General features: G+C 36.0%; 2 protein-coding genes across 9 annotated transcripts in view; one reads left to right on the forward strand and one right to left on the reverse strand.

The window, feature by feature from the left end:
* The window catches only part of LOC145687854 (dnaJ homolog subfamily C member 25 homolog), a 315,599-nt gene that overhangs the window by 226,117 nt on the left and 74,065 nt on the right, over positions 1-15,417 (reverse strand). For 2 of the 7 annotated variants that reach the window (XM_081761343.1, XM_081761344.1), the window contains exon 6: positions 7,423-7,488. The exons of the other annotated variants lie outside the window; for them this stretch is intronic. In XM_081761343.1, coding sequence (XP_081617469.1) covers positions 7,423-7,488 — 66 coding nt within the window. The remainder of the gene's footprint in view (positions 1-7,422; positions 7,489-15,417) is intronic. 7 annotated transcript variants of the gene reach the window in all.
* LOC145687853 (dynein axonemal intermediate chain 4-like) overlaps positions 1-15,417 on the forward strand; it is a 261,885-nt gene that overhangs the window by 21,626 nt on the left and 224,842 nt on the right. The gene's annotated exons all lie outside the window — the stretch shown is intronic.

The raw sequence follows: 15,417 nt of genomic DNA on the forward strand, positions 1-15,417 counted from the left end.
GAAAGTAATCAGAATAATGTTAATGATTGTGATGAGTCGGATCAGGTGTGTTCGAACGAAAATTCAAATAACAGAGGTAATCGGAAAAGAAAAAATTCCTTTCGTAGAAACAAAAAGAAAAAATGGAATAACAATAGTAGTTCTGATAGGCATGAAGAAAGAGTGTGTTTTTGCAATCATAGTACGAATGTAAGTAATAGCAGTGCTAATGTAAATCAAAATGAAGCCACTAGTGATATGACTAATAGGTCAGTGAATGGTAATTCCCAAACAAGAAATTCACCTCAGACCGGTTACAGTAATGGAAATTTTGTAAATTCTTCGAATTTTGGTAATCCTACTGGCTTTAGGCCACCAAGACCGAATTTTACGAACGTCACTGCAGGTAATTTTGGGTTTCAAAATAGATTTCCTCCCCCAAACTAGAAGCACCCTGCCTGAAGAGTGCTCATAGCAGGGAATTGATTCAAACGTGTAGTAATGAGTTAAATAATGCACTCCTTCCAAGTAGTCAGACTGTTTTTGTAAAGCTTGATAAAAATCTGATAAATGTAGTACAGTGGGATGATGTTTTCTCGTCTGATGAAGAAGAAACTAAAGATTTTTGTAAAACTAATGTAAATTCATGTGCCACTGCTGAAATTCTTGTCAAAATCATGAATGAGAACATGTACGCTCTGTGCGATTCAGGTGCTTCGGCTAGCTTGTTAAGTTATAATGCGTGGAAAAAAATATCTAATATAGTGTCAAATGCTGTATTGCAACCCGCTCCTCAAATTGTTCTAGTAGATTATAGTGGTAAAAGAACAAAATCAGTTAAGGGCGAGGTTACCCTCTGTGTAGAAGTTGGTCCTGTAACTTGTGATGTTAGATTTATTGTTGTCAATGACCTTAATTGTAATTGTCTGATAGGCAGAGATTTCCTATCGCTAGTTAATGCGAAATTAGACTTTGGCGAGAAATCCGTTACTGTAGGTTATGACCCTAACACTTGTAAGGTACCAATGAAAGAGTATGAACACGGATTTGGTAGTGACCCCCTTCTGAGTAATGAAAGTAAAGGTAAAGTAAAAATACTTACTAGAGAGAGTGTTAATAAGGTTGGTTTTCATTTAAATAATGCGAATTGTGTTGACGCTAATTCCACTATTGAAAGCGAAAACGAAGATGTAGTCGAACCTGTGCTAGAGTGTCCGATAATTCAGAGTTTAGAAATTCATAAGAAACAGCTGACGCAGGAATGGACGGATAGTTTGTTAGAAAATAGTAAAGCATTTGAACATGTAGATAGGTACACTACCAACAATGATTTAAACATAGAGCAAATAAAACAAGCACGTTTGAACGAAGCTGCTGAAGTAAATTTTTTGTATCATTTTTATGGGGAACAAATACATAAATTGGATGAGGAAATTCAAATGTCTCATAACTATGTAAAAATAAATCTGGATGTTTGTAATACAAGTAAAATTACTCGTAATACCCAAAGTCACTTTCCTTCTGTTACTGAAATTAGAACAAAAGTTCTTGAAATTGAAAATTTGTCTAATGTTCAAAAACAGCAACTATATGATTTATTGGTGAAACATAGATTGGTTTTTAGCGACTTGCCAGGTAAATGTAATAAGTTTGAATACACCATCGAAGTTGAAACAGACCAACCAATTGTAAAACGTCAGTACCCATTACCTTTTAAGTACAAAGAAAATATTGAACAACAAATAGCTGAATGGCTAGAATGTAACGTAGTGGAAGAATGTGTTTCTGTGCATTGTCATCCTTTATTGTGTGTAGCTAAGAAAAACACTAGTAAACTTCGTACTGTCGTAGATTTGACTCAATTGAACAAATTTGTAAAATTAAAGCAGTTAAAAGTCAATAAGATCGATGACCTTCTTATCAAATTTCAAGGAATCCAATTCGTGTCTTGTTTAGATTTTGTGGGAAGTTATTTACAAGTATGTTTAAGTAAAGAAAGTAAACAATACACAGCATTTTGTTGGAATGGAAAAATGTATCAGTATACTCGAGTTCCGTTTGGTTACATAAACGGAGGAGCTGCTTTTATGTTGTGTTTGCAAACTGTCCTTGGGGCAGGTTTATATGAAAAAGTAGTCTCGTACATCGACGACGTCTCTGTAATTTCTATGACTTTTGAAGAACAGTTACAGTTTTTGGATCAAATATTTCAGAAAGTTTACGAGGCTGGCATGACGTTAAATCTACAAAAGTGTACTTTTTGTAACACGAAATTTAGTTTTTTAGGGTTTGACATCAGTCCGCAAGGCATAACAAAAAATCCTTCTTATGTACAGTGTATTAAAGACCTACCAAGGCCTAGAAATTTAAAAGAATTGCAAAGAGTTTTAGGTTTGTTTCAGTGGTGCGCCAAATTTGTTGAAAATTTCGCTCAAAAATCTGAACCTTTATTTGGTTTGTTAAAGAAAAATAAAAAATGGATCTGGGATCAATCTTGTGATGATAGTTTTAACCAATTGAAAAGTGATTTGGTTCAAGAGGTAATGCTTGCACATCCTTTGTTAGATCATGATTTTTGTTTAATTACCGACTGTAGTTCAGTTGCTTTAGGAAACATTCTTTTTCAAGAAGTAGATGGTAAGAAACATATTTTAGGATTTTATAGTAGAACGTTAAAACCTGCTGAGAAGAATTATACTGTGACTGAACGTGAGTGCCTTTCAATAGTAGTCGCGCTCAAACGTTGGTCTCAATTGTTGTATGGAAGGCATGTAAAAATTTACACGGATCATAACTCATTGGTATACTTGCACAAAATGAGACAGTGGAACTCTAGACTTGCTCGTTGGAGTTTGCAAATTCAGGGATTTGATGTACAAATTGTATATGTTAAAGGTCAAGATAATCAAGCTAGCGATGCATTGTCACGTATTATTCTGTTCCCTGAGGTTGAAAAGTATGAAGTTAATAAGTACGAAGTGTTGCCATCTTGTTTTAAAAATTTAACTGTTCAAGATTTAATTAGCAAGCAAAGAGAACATCCGGAGTATGAAAATATCATGAAGTACTTAGAGAATCCCAACGATCCTTATGTTAAGGTTAAGAATCGAAATATTGGTGAATTTTACAAAATCGAAAATGGAATTTTGTTGAATCGTAGTTACCATTTTCCTAATCAATGGAAAATTTGTATTCCTCCTTCACTTGTAAACGATGTAATTCAAAATTATCATGAACAAGGTCATTTTGGTTTTGAAAAGGTTTTAGGCTTTGTAAGTGATTGTTGTTATTGGAAGTCCATGCGTAGAGATATCAGCAATTATTTGCGTGACTGTGTTGTTTGTAAACGTACGAAAGTTGAAACTTCGCCACCAGCTAGACCTTTACAAACTGTGGCTGTAAAGAATGTAAGAGACATGGTCTCGATCGATTTGTTAGGACCTTATCCACCTTCTCATACTGGAAATAAATTTGCATTGTCAATTTTAGATGTATTTAGTAGATATTACACAATGTTCCCAATCAGAAATGCAACGACTAAATGTGTTTTGAGATGTTTAGAATATTACTATTTTGTAACAATGGGAATTCCGAAATCCATACTAGTAGACAATGGTGGATGTTTTGTATCAGCAAAATTTAAATCTAAAATGGAAGAATATGGTATTAAAATTCACTATGTAACTCCTTACCATCCAAAGAGCTCAATTGTAGAACGTGTCCATAGAGAGACGAACAGATTGTTCAAATTGTTGTGTAACGAAGAACATACTTCTTGGGAAAGATACATACCTCAGATTGTCATTTTGTTAAATTATTCTGTGTGTAGTAGTTTAGGTGTCAGCCCTGCTAGTCTTCATTTGAATGTAAAAGCAAATTATTCTGTGTTGAAGCATTTTGGCATTGTAACAAACGAAAGCTATGATGAAAGTGAACCTGTAAATTGGGAAAATAAACTCATAATGGCTGACTACCGTAGAAGTGAAAAAGTTAGAAAAAGAAACGAGAAATATAATGCGTCCCAAGAAAGAAAATACAAAATAAAAGAAAACGATTTGGTATTTTTGTTGCAATCGCATTTGAGTTCGGCAGTAGACAAAAAAATCCGCAAGTTTTTCATGCTTTACAAAGGTCCACTGTTTTGTAAAAATAAAATTTCAGACAAAGTTTTTGAGCTTGTAGATCCTTTAACTGGAGAATCTTGTGGTGTACATTCTATTGATCGTATGAGAGTGTGGAGACCCACTCAAAAAACTAGGAACATCTGGTTAGAATTAGCTAAGAAACATATTCATGAAAAAGAATTTGATTCTTTAAGAGAAAATAGTGAAAAAACCGATTCTTGTGAGCCAGAAACTTTAGTAAATGTAAATTCTTTGAATATAACGAAAGTTAGTTTGTCTGTTTTCAACGAGAGCGAAAGTAATAAGTTTAATGTTCAGTTGTTGTTGAAAGAACTATTGAAATGTGATGCATATTTGCAATATTTAAACGACAAGCTAGATTGTCGATATCGTACTCTTGTGTTAGCTTTAAATCATTTGCTGAATCCTAAGCTAAACAGACGTGACATGTAAAAAAAAAAAAAAAAAACTCATTTACATGAATAATGTATTGTCTTGTTGATGCTTTGTGATAAGTCGTCAAGGCTAACTGTAGAATTTTAAAACACCTTATGTACGAGGTGAATTGTATAGCATTCATGTGTTAGTAAGAATATAAACGATGATATGCTCTGATGTAGTCAGAGTAAAAATAAGTTTTTATGTGTCAGTGGAACACTGTGACACGAGAAATGAATTATGAATGGCAACCTCCCCCCCCCCTTTCATTTATTTTTAACCTTTGGGTACATTTTTCTATGTTGTTTTATATTCCTACCTCACTAGAAGGTCTTGTTGCCATTCCAAAGGGGTGGGATAATAATATAAATGTATAATGGGGAAGGGAGACTTAAAAACTTAAGTGGATAGGCGCTTATTAGCGTAAAAGTGTGGCAGACTTACTTCTATCTGGCCTCACTCTTATTGTTACAGTACAATAGAGTGGTAATAAATTTGTTTCATGTAGTTATTTGTTTAAATGATGTGTAATCTTTGTATTTGTGAATAACAATTTTGTTTTCGTAACTTTTTGTCAGAATAGCTTGAGAAACGCAAGTATGTTTTGTCATTTATGCAATTTAAATATCATGTGTGTAGAATAAGTTTGTTCATTTACTTTCGTGAAATATTGAAGTATATTATTCAAATAATATTTGTTTTATCTGTTTGTTGAAAAGTTGAGTTGTCCATGATAATTATTTGTTCGTGTTCTATAGTTTTCGTATAATATCGTAAAGTAAGTAATGTGAATATTTTACTTCTAAATAATGCCATGATTTCATATAATGTTTGTGTTAATTTTTAATGGTAAGAGCGCATATAGCAATATAATAATTTGCATATTAAAGGTATATCATGAGAATTATTTGAATGTTAATTGTGAGTCATGCACTTATAAATGTTTAATTTAGTAGCAGTGCCGAATGTAAAAAAAAAAAAAAAAAAAAAAAAAAAAAAAGAATTTTAAAGACTTTACATATTAAAGCCCCATGAAACTATTATGTAAGAGTATAAATGCCCCACGCGTTTGTCGTTTTTCTACGTTAAATGAAACTTAATGAAACTTTTTCATCTGATGAAGTGTAACTCGACGAAAGTTCTTATAAACTTCATTGTGAACTAATGCTCGTCTTCACTTTGGAACAGTGGTGAGTGTTGAAGTGGAATTACAGTCAGGGTTCTTGAACGTTTACCATTATCCAATGGCGCACGTACATTCCTTTCGACCGCCAATGTAACTGTACCAAAATTCTGCTTATAATATTTTTCGTATAAACGCAAATTCTGCGTTAGAGCGTGATGTGACGTTCGTCTGAATTCGTACACTTTGTGCAGTGTATGCTTCTTGTTGATTGTGCTGCCGCCTAGTGGTGTTAAAAGACAGGATAGAAGAAGAGGAAGAAGAAAGTTATGAGAGGACAACTAGTTTTTCGTCGTGTTGTGTTGGTGTGTGTGAATATGAGTGACTCAGCTATTTTGCTGATCACTACAATATCTCGTCCTCAAACGTTTTTTTTAAGTGGAATATTAGTTACCTTGTAATCTAGATATCTATCACTGTCTTCAAATATGTAGAAATTATTAACGAAAACAGTATTATTAACTTGAACATTTTGGCAATTCTTATGCTACTCATTATCAAAACAAATTAGCCCCAAGTGGTATTTTATAACAACGAGGGGGCGTGTTGGAGACTAAAAAGAGAGCACAAAGGACTTGGAAGGTGGTACAAAAACGCAACGGACATGTAGTAAACGACCAACACAAAAATATCCCAAAACTGGTCAACTCCTGATCAAAACCACGACATAATGTCATCATTGTGTTCACTTGCAATAACCGTCTACTAAATTCTCAATATTGGAAGAAAGAACGATCTTGGTCAGTGGATTCGACGGATATATAGTGTTCCAACCTAAAATGTGATCACGTCTTTCACCAAGCCATGGCGGACAATATAACGAAGTGAGTAATAAAGTGCACTTACAAACTCATTACGTAAACGGGGCGAATAATATAAGGGAAAGTTTGTTTATCTCAGGTACGTTTATTCATTTTAAATAAATGGCACAATAAGATATAAATTTGTCAGTTTTTCTTTTACAGATTGCATGACGTAATAAGAAAGTGATTGTTGGATAACCTGTGTACAGTTCTTGAAAGTAGGTGATGCTCTCGTCTATTTTCGCAATGCACATTAGATCTTCGCCCAGGTGGTTCCCGTCCGAATCTGGACCGTAACGGTGAGGTGTATCGCACCTTCCTCAAACGATCGTCGGGGGGACGAACTTTCCGTACCCGTGAATAAAATAGTGCAAAGCTGTATTATTGGCGGGCAGGGAGTAGGGAGTTCTTCACGGAGGCCGGTTTAGGATGGTGTGCACTCCGCAGCGCAATGCTGCTAGAACCCCGGAACCACAATAGAACGACTGAGCCCTTCACTGGGACCAAAGTCTCAATTGAAAAGGTACACGGATCGAACCCTTCACCGTAATACCGTGATGCGTCCTGCTTTGGCGTAATAGCTTCAGATTCTGTCAACAGATGTCTGAAGTGGGAATTTGAAATACCGGGTTGTCACAAAGAAGCTCTAAGTAAGATCTGTGCACGAGTCACTGCTGATTCGTAACGCACCGACGGACAAACCTTCAACGAGACACACCGTGACTCGTATAGCACTGAGATTCAAATTCAGTTTTACACTGCCGCAGCGAACATGTTAAAAAATCATCAAGATGGACGGCTTTGCAAGATACATTATAGTAGCTTGCAATTTATTTCATACTATATGTGTTGGAGTCTGGAACTTTATTTCAAAAAGAACATGTATGAATCTTACCTCATATTTGTCTTTCTTCCATAACTCCTCCTTCAAATACTGAGCTTTCTCGCTTTCCTCTATAGCCTGCAATTGAAGAAATATATAAAAAAAAAATATTCATATACAAAAAAAAAAAAAAAAAAAAACTATAACAAACTGTAAGTTTACTTCAAATTATTCACACTAATTAATGGTGTCTACGAAATATAGGCCCATGTCTGAACAAATGCAAAATGGTTAATAGATGAAAAGTATGAAGACTAGATAAGTAAGTTGGAACTGTAAAGTGTAACAAACGATAGTATATTTAGTAATGACAAACTTATTGACAAATAAATAAATAAATAACAAGGACTATACATCAAATTCTTGACATACACTATGTGATCAAAAGTATCCGGACACCCCCAAAAACACACATTTTTCATATTAGGTACATTGTGCTGCCACCTACTGCCAGGTACTCATTATCAGCAACCCCAGTAGTCATTAGACATCGTGAGAAAGCAGAATGGGGCGCTCCGCGGAACTCACGCACTTCGAACGTAGTCAGGTGATTGGGAGTCACTTGTGTCAGAAGTCTGTACGCAAGATTTCCACACTCCTAGACATCCCTAGGTCCACTGTGTCTGATGTGATAGTGAAGTGGAAACGTGAAGGGACACGTACAGCACAAAAGCGTACAGGCCAATCTCGTCTGTTGACTGCCAGAGACCGCCGACAGTTGAAGAGGGTATTAAAGTGTAATAGGCAGACATCTATCCAGACCATCACACAGGAATTCCAAACTGCATCAGGATCCACTCCAAGTACTATGACAGGCGTGAGGTGAGAAAACTTGGATTTCATGGTCGAGCGGCTGCTCATAAGCCACACATCACACAGGTAAATGCCAAACGACGCCTCGCTTGGTGTAAGGAGCTAAACATTGGACGATTGAACAGTGGAAAAACGTTGTGTGGAGTGACGAATCACGGTATACAATGTGGCGATCCGATGGCAGAGTGTGGGTATGACGAATGCCTGGTGAACGTAATCTGTCAGCGTGCGTAATGCCAACATTAAAATTCGGAGGTGGTGGTGTTATGGTGTGGTCGTGTTTTTCTTGGAGGGGCTTACACCCCTTGTTGTTTTGCGTGGCACTCTCGCAGCGTAGGCCTACATTGATGTTTTAAGCATCTTCTTGCTTCCCACTATTGAAGAGCAATTCGGGAATGGTGATTGCATCTTTCAACACGATCGAGCACCTGTTTATACTGCACTGCCTGTGGCGGAGTGGTTACACGACCATAACATCCCTGTAATGGACTGGCCTGCACAGAGTCCTGATTTGAATCCTATAGAACACCTTTGGGATATTTTGGAACGCTGACTTCGTGCCAGACCTCACCGACCTACATCGATACCTCTCCTCAGTTCAGCACTCCGTGAAGAATGGGCTGCCATTCCCCAAGAAACCTTCCAGCATCTGATTGAAAGTATGCCTGCGAGAGTGGAAGGTGTCATGAAGGCTAAGGGTGGGCCAACACCATATTGAATTCCAGCAGTACCAATGGAGGGCGCCACGAACTTGTGATTTTCAGCCAGTTGTCCGGATACTTTTGATCACATAGTGTATATATATATATTAAATTCAAGAATTTTACTAATAATTTTACTTCTAATTCCTACAAAGATATATAAAATCCTACGTTCAGCCCTCATTTAGAGCACCGGTCAGAGCTAATGTGAACTACAATTTTAAAAAGATCAATGGTGTGTAAGGTCTTCACGTCACTGCATTAACAAATAATCTGTCAAAACGTAAACCCAATACATCAAATTGAATAGGTATGAGCATGATTTAACCTGAATATTATCACATAATCATCTCTAGTAGAAGGCAATGGTCATGCAAACATGGCAACGCTGTTCTCAATGGATAATTACGGAGGATGCCACCAATTGTTTATATACAGAGCAAGTGAGAGGTCTTCTGTGTTCGTTGACATCATACGTAATTCTTGTATCGTGCCAAAGTAATTATGTGTCTTCATTAAATATATGGTATTATGTGTATTTTTTTTTTCTGATTCCCCAAAGACAGTACTCAACGACGTCAATGGATTCAAGACACCTGAGAAGCAAATGATTGGTCAATTGTAAGTGTAAAGCATTTGTACGTATGTTTCTGACTTGGTAACACACACACACAAGGAAATAAGCAGTGTGAATAAATTACAGAGAAACCTATATTACATATAGTCTACAAGCAACTTCACACTGAAATTATCTACAACCAATAAAAATAAAGAGTATGAACCAGGGGCGCCCGAAGAAATTTTTCTGGAGGGGGTCCATCTCCATGGTTGCTATATTACGTATGGTATAACTGGTATTTAATATACGTGGTTTGCTATATTACGTATACATTTTCATGAGCCAGGGGGCCTGGGTCCTACCCTGCTCCCACCTTTGTGTGCCCATGGTAGGAACCACCACACTAATCTTTCTTGCTCCCACTTCTTCAATTAAATCAAATGAATCTGTGGTTATTACTGAAATATTTATTTAGGACACGTAGACGAAATTATAATAGACGTTTTCGGAAAACTTCGATGAACCCATCGCAAGGCTAAACCAGTAAATACTGACCTTTTTCTTTTATGAGAAATACTTATAAAGAAATCCCCTGAACAGTTATTGATATATATTTATAAAATTTACCGACCATTTAACTATACTTGTTCTGTAAACTATTATTACTAAATCTCTAGAACCGCCCCAATCCATTTCTTCCCATAAGAATTAAATTTTGTAAAACCTGTTTGTTTAACACATTGATCGCCATGTGTATTACAGGTGATACATACGGCGTGTTCTGCCTACGCTTCGTGTATCATTTCCGATACACAACAAACGTTCTTTTCGTTTCCACGTGTATGCGATCTGATACACATGCTGGTATATTTAACACATCTGACCTGAAGTTAGGGCGCTGGAAAATCATATTGCAGCAGTAATTCTGGCGCAGTTGAATACTTTTCTTTAAGTGTATTCCGCCTAAACTTCCAGTATCATTTCTGATGCACATCAACTTGGCGCTGACAGTAAAATTTACAAAACATACTCAGGCGATCAATGTGTTAAGTAAGTATTGCGTACTTTACATCCGAATTTCGTCTTAACTTTAGCCCCTTTCACTCGCCTTGGAAGTTTAATTTCATTTTTTTATACACACACACACACACACAAAGATTTTTATGTACTAAATTTCACATCTCTAACTTCCGTATCTTATGGGATTCAGCGTTATCAAAAAGAAAAACATGTTTTGGATTTACATTAAAAAAAAAGAAAAAAAAAAAAAGTTTTTCAAGACGATTATAGCTGAGTATTCAGTAACGAGTTATCTAAACCATTTAATATTATAGGTATGTAAATTACGATATTTATACTAGAAGGTGAATCAAAAGTAAGGTTAGGGGAAAGTCGGATAGTATCGGACAGCGTATAGTATCGGACAGTGTATAGTTCACTATTTTTGGAATAGGATGGCGACACTCTTTAACCACGTGTTAGTAGTTCTTTGTGGGGGAAGCGTGGCGCCAACATTCTGAGATAGTACGTTGAAAGGTGTATATGTGGTGCGACGATTTGTAGTTTTTATGCGGTTTGTGGTTGCACGTACTTAATTTTGTCGGCTAATTACAGAAACAAAGGTAAATGAAATATGAATTTAAGTAGTTGTACATTTTTGTTGTAGTTTTGTATCCTAATTGGCATTATATCATTGCCTACATTGCAACACAAATTATTTCAGGACTCTTTATTATCATGCACGTTGGTCGGGTGGTATCGGACAGGGTGTTGGCGGCCAATATCGGACAGCAATATTCGAAGTTTCAATGCGAAATCTTATAGTTTTTCAGGTAGAAATGGACAAAAAGAGAGGTAAATGGTCAGTGGAAAATATGAAAACAGCAATTGAAAAAGTAATAAGTGGTGGGATGAGTACAAGAGAAAGAAGTAAACAGTCTTCCGCCCTGAAAAGCACTTTAGGTGACAGGGTAAGATTTCTTTCCTTGGGAAAGGAAATTCAAGTAAAACCGCCAATGGGTAAATTTCAAAACACTTTTACGAATGAACAAGATAAGTTACTGTATAATCTTGTCAAATATCTGGACAGCCAGTTGATGCCTCTCAACAAGAAATAATTTTTGAAACTAGCATTTCAGTTCGCTGAACACTTTAAACTGAACCATAAATTTAACGGAAATAAAGGACTAGCCGGGAAAGATTTTTATTGTTTTTGCATGAAGAGAGATCCCGATTTAAGTTTGAGGTGCGCGAAGTCCACAAGTTTGCAGCGAGCTATAATATTCAACAAGGAGCACGTTGGTATTTTTTTTTTTTGACAAACTCTCTGAACTTATGAATAAATATTATTTTAAACCATCGAGAATTTTTAATGCTGATGAAACTGGTGTGTCAGTAGTTCATCAAAATCAGTAAAAAGTTGTGTCTATAAAAGGGAAAAAGCAGGTAGAGAAATTTAACATCTGGAGAAAGAGGCAAAAACGTAACAATTCTTCTGTGCATAAACGCGTCAGGTGATCAATTTATCCCTCCATCATTTGTGTTTCCAAGAGTAAGAATGAACAACGAACTTACGAAAGATGCTCCCGAAGGAAGCCGTATTTGATGCTCAACCAAGCAGTTGGATCAGCAAAGAAGTCTCTGAAATTCGACGGTGAAACAAAGACTGATTGCATAATTTGTGGGGAAAACTTTGATGAGAACTGGATACAGTGTAATTCGTGCAAAGGTTGGGCACATGAAAACTGTGTAAGTCTTGAGAGAGATGCATTTTATTATAAATGTGATATTTGCAATACCGTACAACATAACAATCTGCAGTTTGTAAGGTATGTAAGAAGACATGTAAGGAATCTAAGAAGGTAATAACAGATCTGTCCGATATAACCCGCCAGTTTTTTATATCTTGAAAAATTAGACTTTTACATTTTTTTCAGTTTCTCTAAATTTTGTAGTAAAAGTAAAATATGGTTTATATAGTGTTATAAAGATATGTATGAGGATTGCACATATGAGGTTTTTATTTAATTTCTGATTATCATAAAGTTGTTACATCACATGTTCCTTAAGTGTCCGATACTACCCGACCTTCCCCTACATAGAAATTTTTCCTTTTTCTCTTTTTAGTCCATCTGCGTGATCACAATAGATGCTAATGTAAAACGTAAGGGTGTGGTGATTTTTTTGGTAACTAGTCGTATTTATAGAGGTCAGCACTTGAATTTAGCCAAATACCAAGAAAGGACGCCAATGACGCACAATGCAGTGGCAAAATTGGTACAGCAATTCAAACTGAAACTGGTAGCGTGCACGACAAACCGCATAACCGAGTAATTAACTGCCACATATGAAAGGTTATCAACCAGTATTTAGCAGCTGTGTGCATACTGACCAACGAAGAGTATCCAACTTCTGTCAATAGAACTCGGTGTAAGGCAATTATGTGTATGTCGCATTTTGCACAAGAAGTGGCATCCATACAAGATCCAAATGCTGCAAACACCTCAGTCAGAATGACCCTGATCGTCGCCTACAACTCTATAAATGGGCACACGACCACATCAGTGGAAACATTGACTTTGAACTAACTGTTCTGTTCAGTGACGAGGTATTTGCTACATTAATGAGGAAGTTAGGCAAAACTGGGATAGTAGAATGATAAAAATCCTCATTGATCACATTCCTAAAAACCGCAGGAAGGGGATAAGATCATGGTGTAGTGCTAGATTTCGAGGCAGGGAATAACAGGTCCGTTTATCATCGAAAGTACTCTTACCTCGGAGGGTTACAAACACCTTCTTGAACACAGTATTCCCGAGCATGTTAAATGAAGCTGGAGATTTCCCAGCACTGTTTCAATAGAATTATACATCTCCTTGTTGCAGGTTAACTGTCCGTGAATTGTTTTATGTTGAGCTTGTCGTCTTGGTCCCGTTGACTGGCCACCGAAGTCTCCAGATCTGACACCGATGAATTTCTACCTTTGTAGTTATTTAAAGGCGGCGGTTTAGTCAGTTAAGGTTCATAATATCCAGCATCTGAAGAAAGCATTGTGTAACGTATAAACGTGGTTAAGCTGGATGTTCTGTGAACGTCTCTGGAGAACTACAAACGTCGCTTACATACATGCACTGATGTTGGAGGTGCATATATTACACATATGCTGTAAATCCTTATTTAATCTGACCTTTGAATCACCCTGTAGTACTTAATTAGATTAAAAATGGTGAATATTACTGATTAATTAATTATCCTAGACATTCTACATTTAAATACACAACAGCGAGCAAAATTCTAAACAATATTTCGCGTAAAAATGGAAGAAAATAGAGCAGCAGCTTACGCCTTGCTACAACCACTCCGAGCTGAAGTAAACGCTGCCTTGCCCACCCGAACGCCGCGCCTTCTACCAGAGATGTTACGCTCAATAAATGTGGATGAATAGGGCGGAAGATAGAGAGACACAGAGAGGACAGGAGAAGAGAAAGAAGCATCTCAAGAGGTCTTGAACGTTCAGTACTGATTTATCTTAATACATAAAATCAAATTTGGAGCCTCGCACTTCAGAAGCCCTTCTAAGCCACTATGGAAGTCCCTACTAACATATATACGTATATAGATCATGATAAGAAAAAATGTTACATGTTATCAGTTTCGCTACTATTTTCTACGTATATTTAGATAATATCTCAATATTTTGTTCACAGTTCTTACTTTTTCTTTTCTTTTTTTTTTAATGAACTATCTTTCCAATTGGAGCGGTAGAAGATATACAGAAAGCAGAAGCAAAACAAACCACTACGGAGAATTACATTGTTGTTTACTGGTACACAAATACAACTACACATTTTCTGTGCACAAATACAACTGATCTTGATGGTAACCAAAATCTTCATGCTTTTATATGCAACTTCAGTACGTATTTCCATCTTTGTGATTTTTTGTTTTTAATCTAGGCTTCCCCCACACAATTTGCGTGCTATTTATTACTGCCCAAATCATACATCATACTGCAGTACATAATAAGTAGGAAACATGCTCTCTACTTACACAATTTTCCAATAAGGTTGCTTCTTTCATCTTCTGTCAAGCGTTGAGTATCCACTTTGGAGAATGTATTCTGTCTGCAGCGCAAGAAGTGATCTATTTATGAAGTTATGTTGTCAACAAGACTCCTCTTTACTATTCGATGTATGTTTCCATTCCTTTAATGCCGTCAGCATTTTCATTTCATAGTGATATGCAACGATATGGATTCTTTTATCTTGTACTATGTAGAAGTCACGACGATTTTTTTCTTTTCCAGAATGGTGAATGAATTTTATTCATATATGTGATCCATTGTTATATTTGATTTATGTAAGAGTATAACATTTCGTAATATATCCTTTACAGAATTTCTACATTATTAGGTTGAATGTATTATGTAAATCGCAACATACCATGAGTATTTTGTAAATATATAAATCGCAACGTAACAAATATACTATGTTAATTATTTTATTGTGTATACATTTTTGTTTCCAGTGAAAAGATACGGAAAGTGATTTAGTGAAAATTACTATGATCCTTGAAGACTGTTCGATTTTACTACGGTGAATTCATCATCATGTTTCAATGAAATATAACAAACAATTTGCAACATCATTAGCAAGGTATACGGTCTCCAACATCATATACGCATTCATGTTTTATAAAGTTATGGCCGGTCAAAACTATATGATTTAAAGGCGTATTCACAATCGACACTACTTCAAAAAGGTTTCAATTGTTCTTAATTTTCTTTCTTGTATTATGCTTTCATACGCAGCTAAATTGTTTACACAGGAGTTATTAATATTTCGACAGGAAATAAATTCTGAAAATATCCTAAACACTGAATAATGAATCAAAGAAACATTCTCAGATACCCTGATAAATGAATGTTGTAACAAT

This window comes from Thermobia domestica, chromosome 6 (assembly GCF_964235325.1).
Source record: "Thermobia domestica chromosome 6, izTheDome1.hap1.1, whole genome shotgun sequence".
Lineage (NCBI taxonomy): Eukaryota > Metazoa > Arthropoda > Insecta > Zygentoma > Lepismatidae > Thermobia > Thermobia domestica.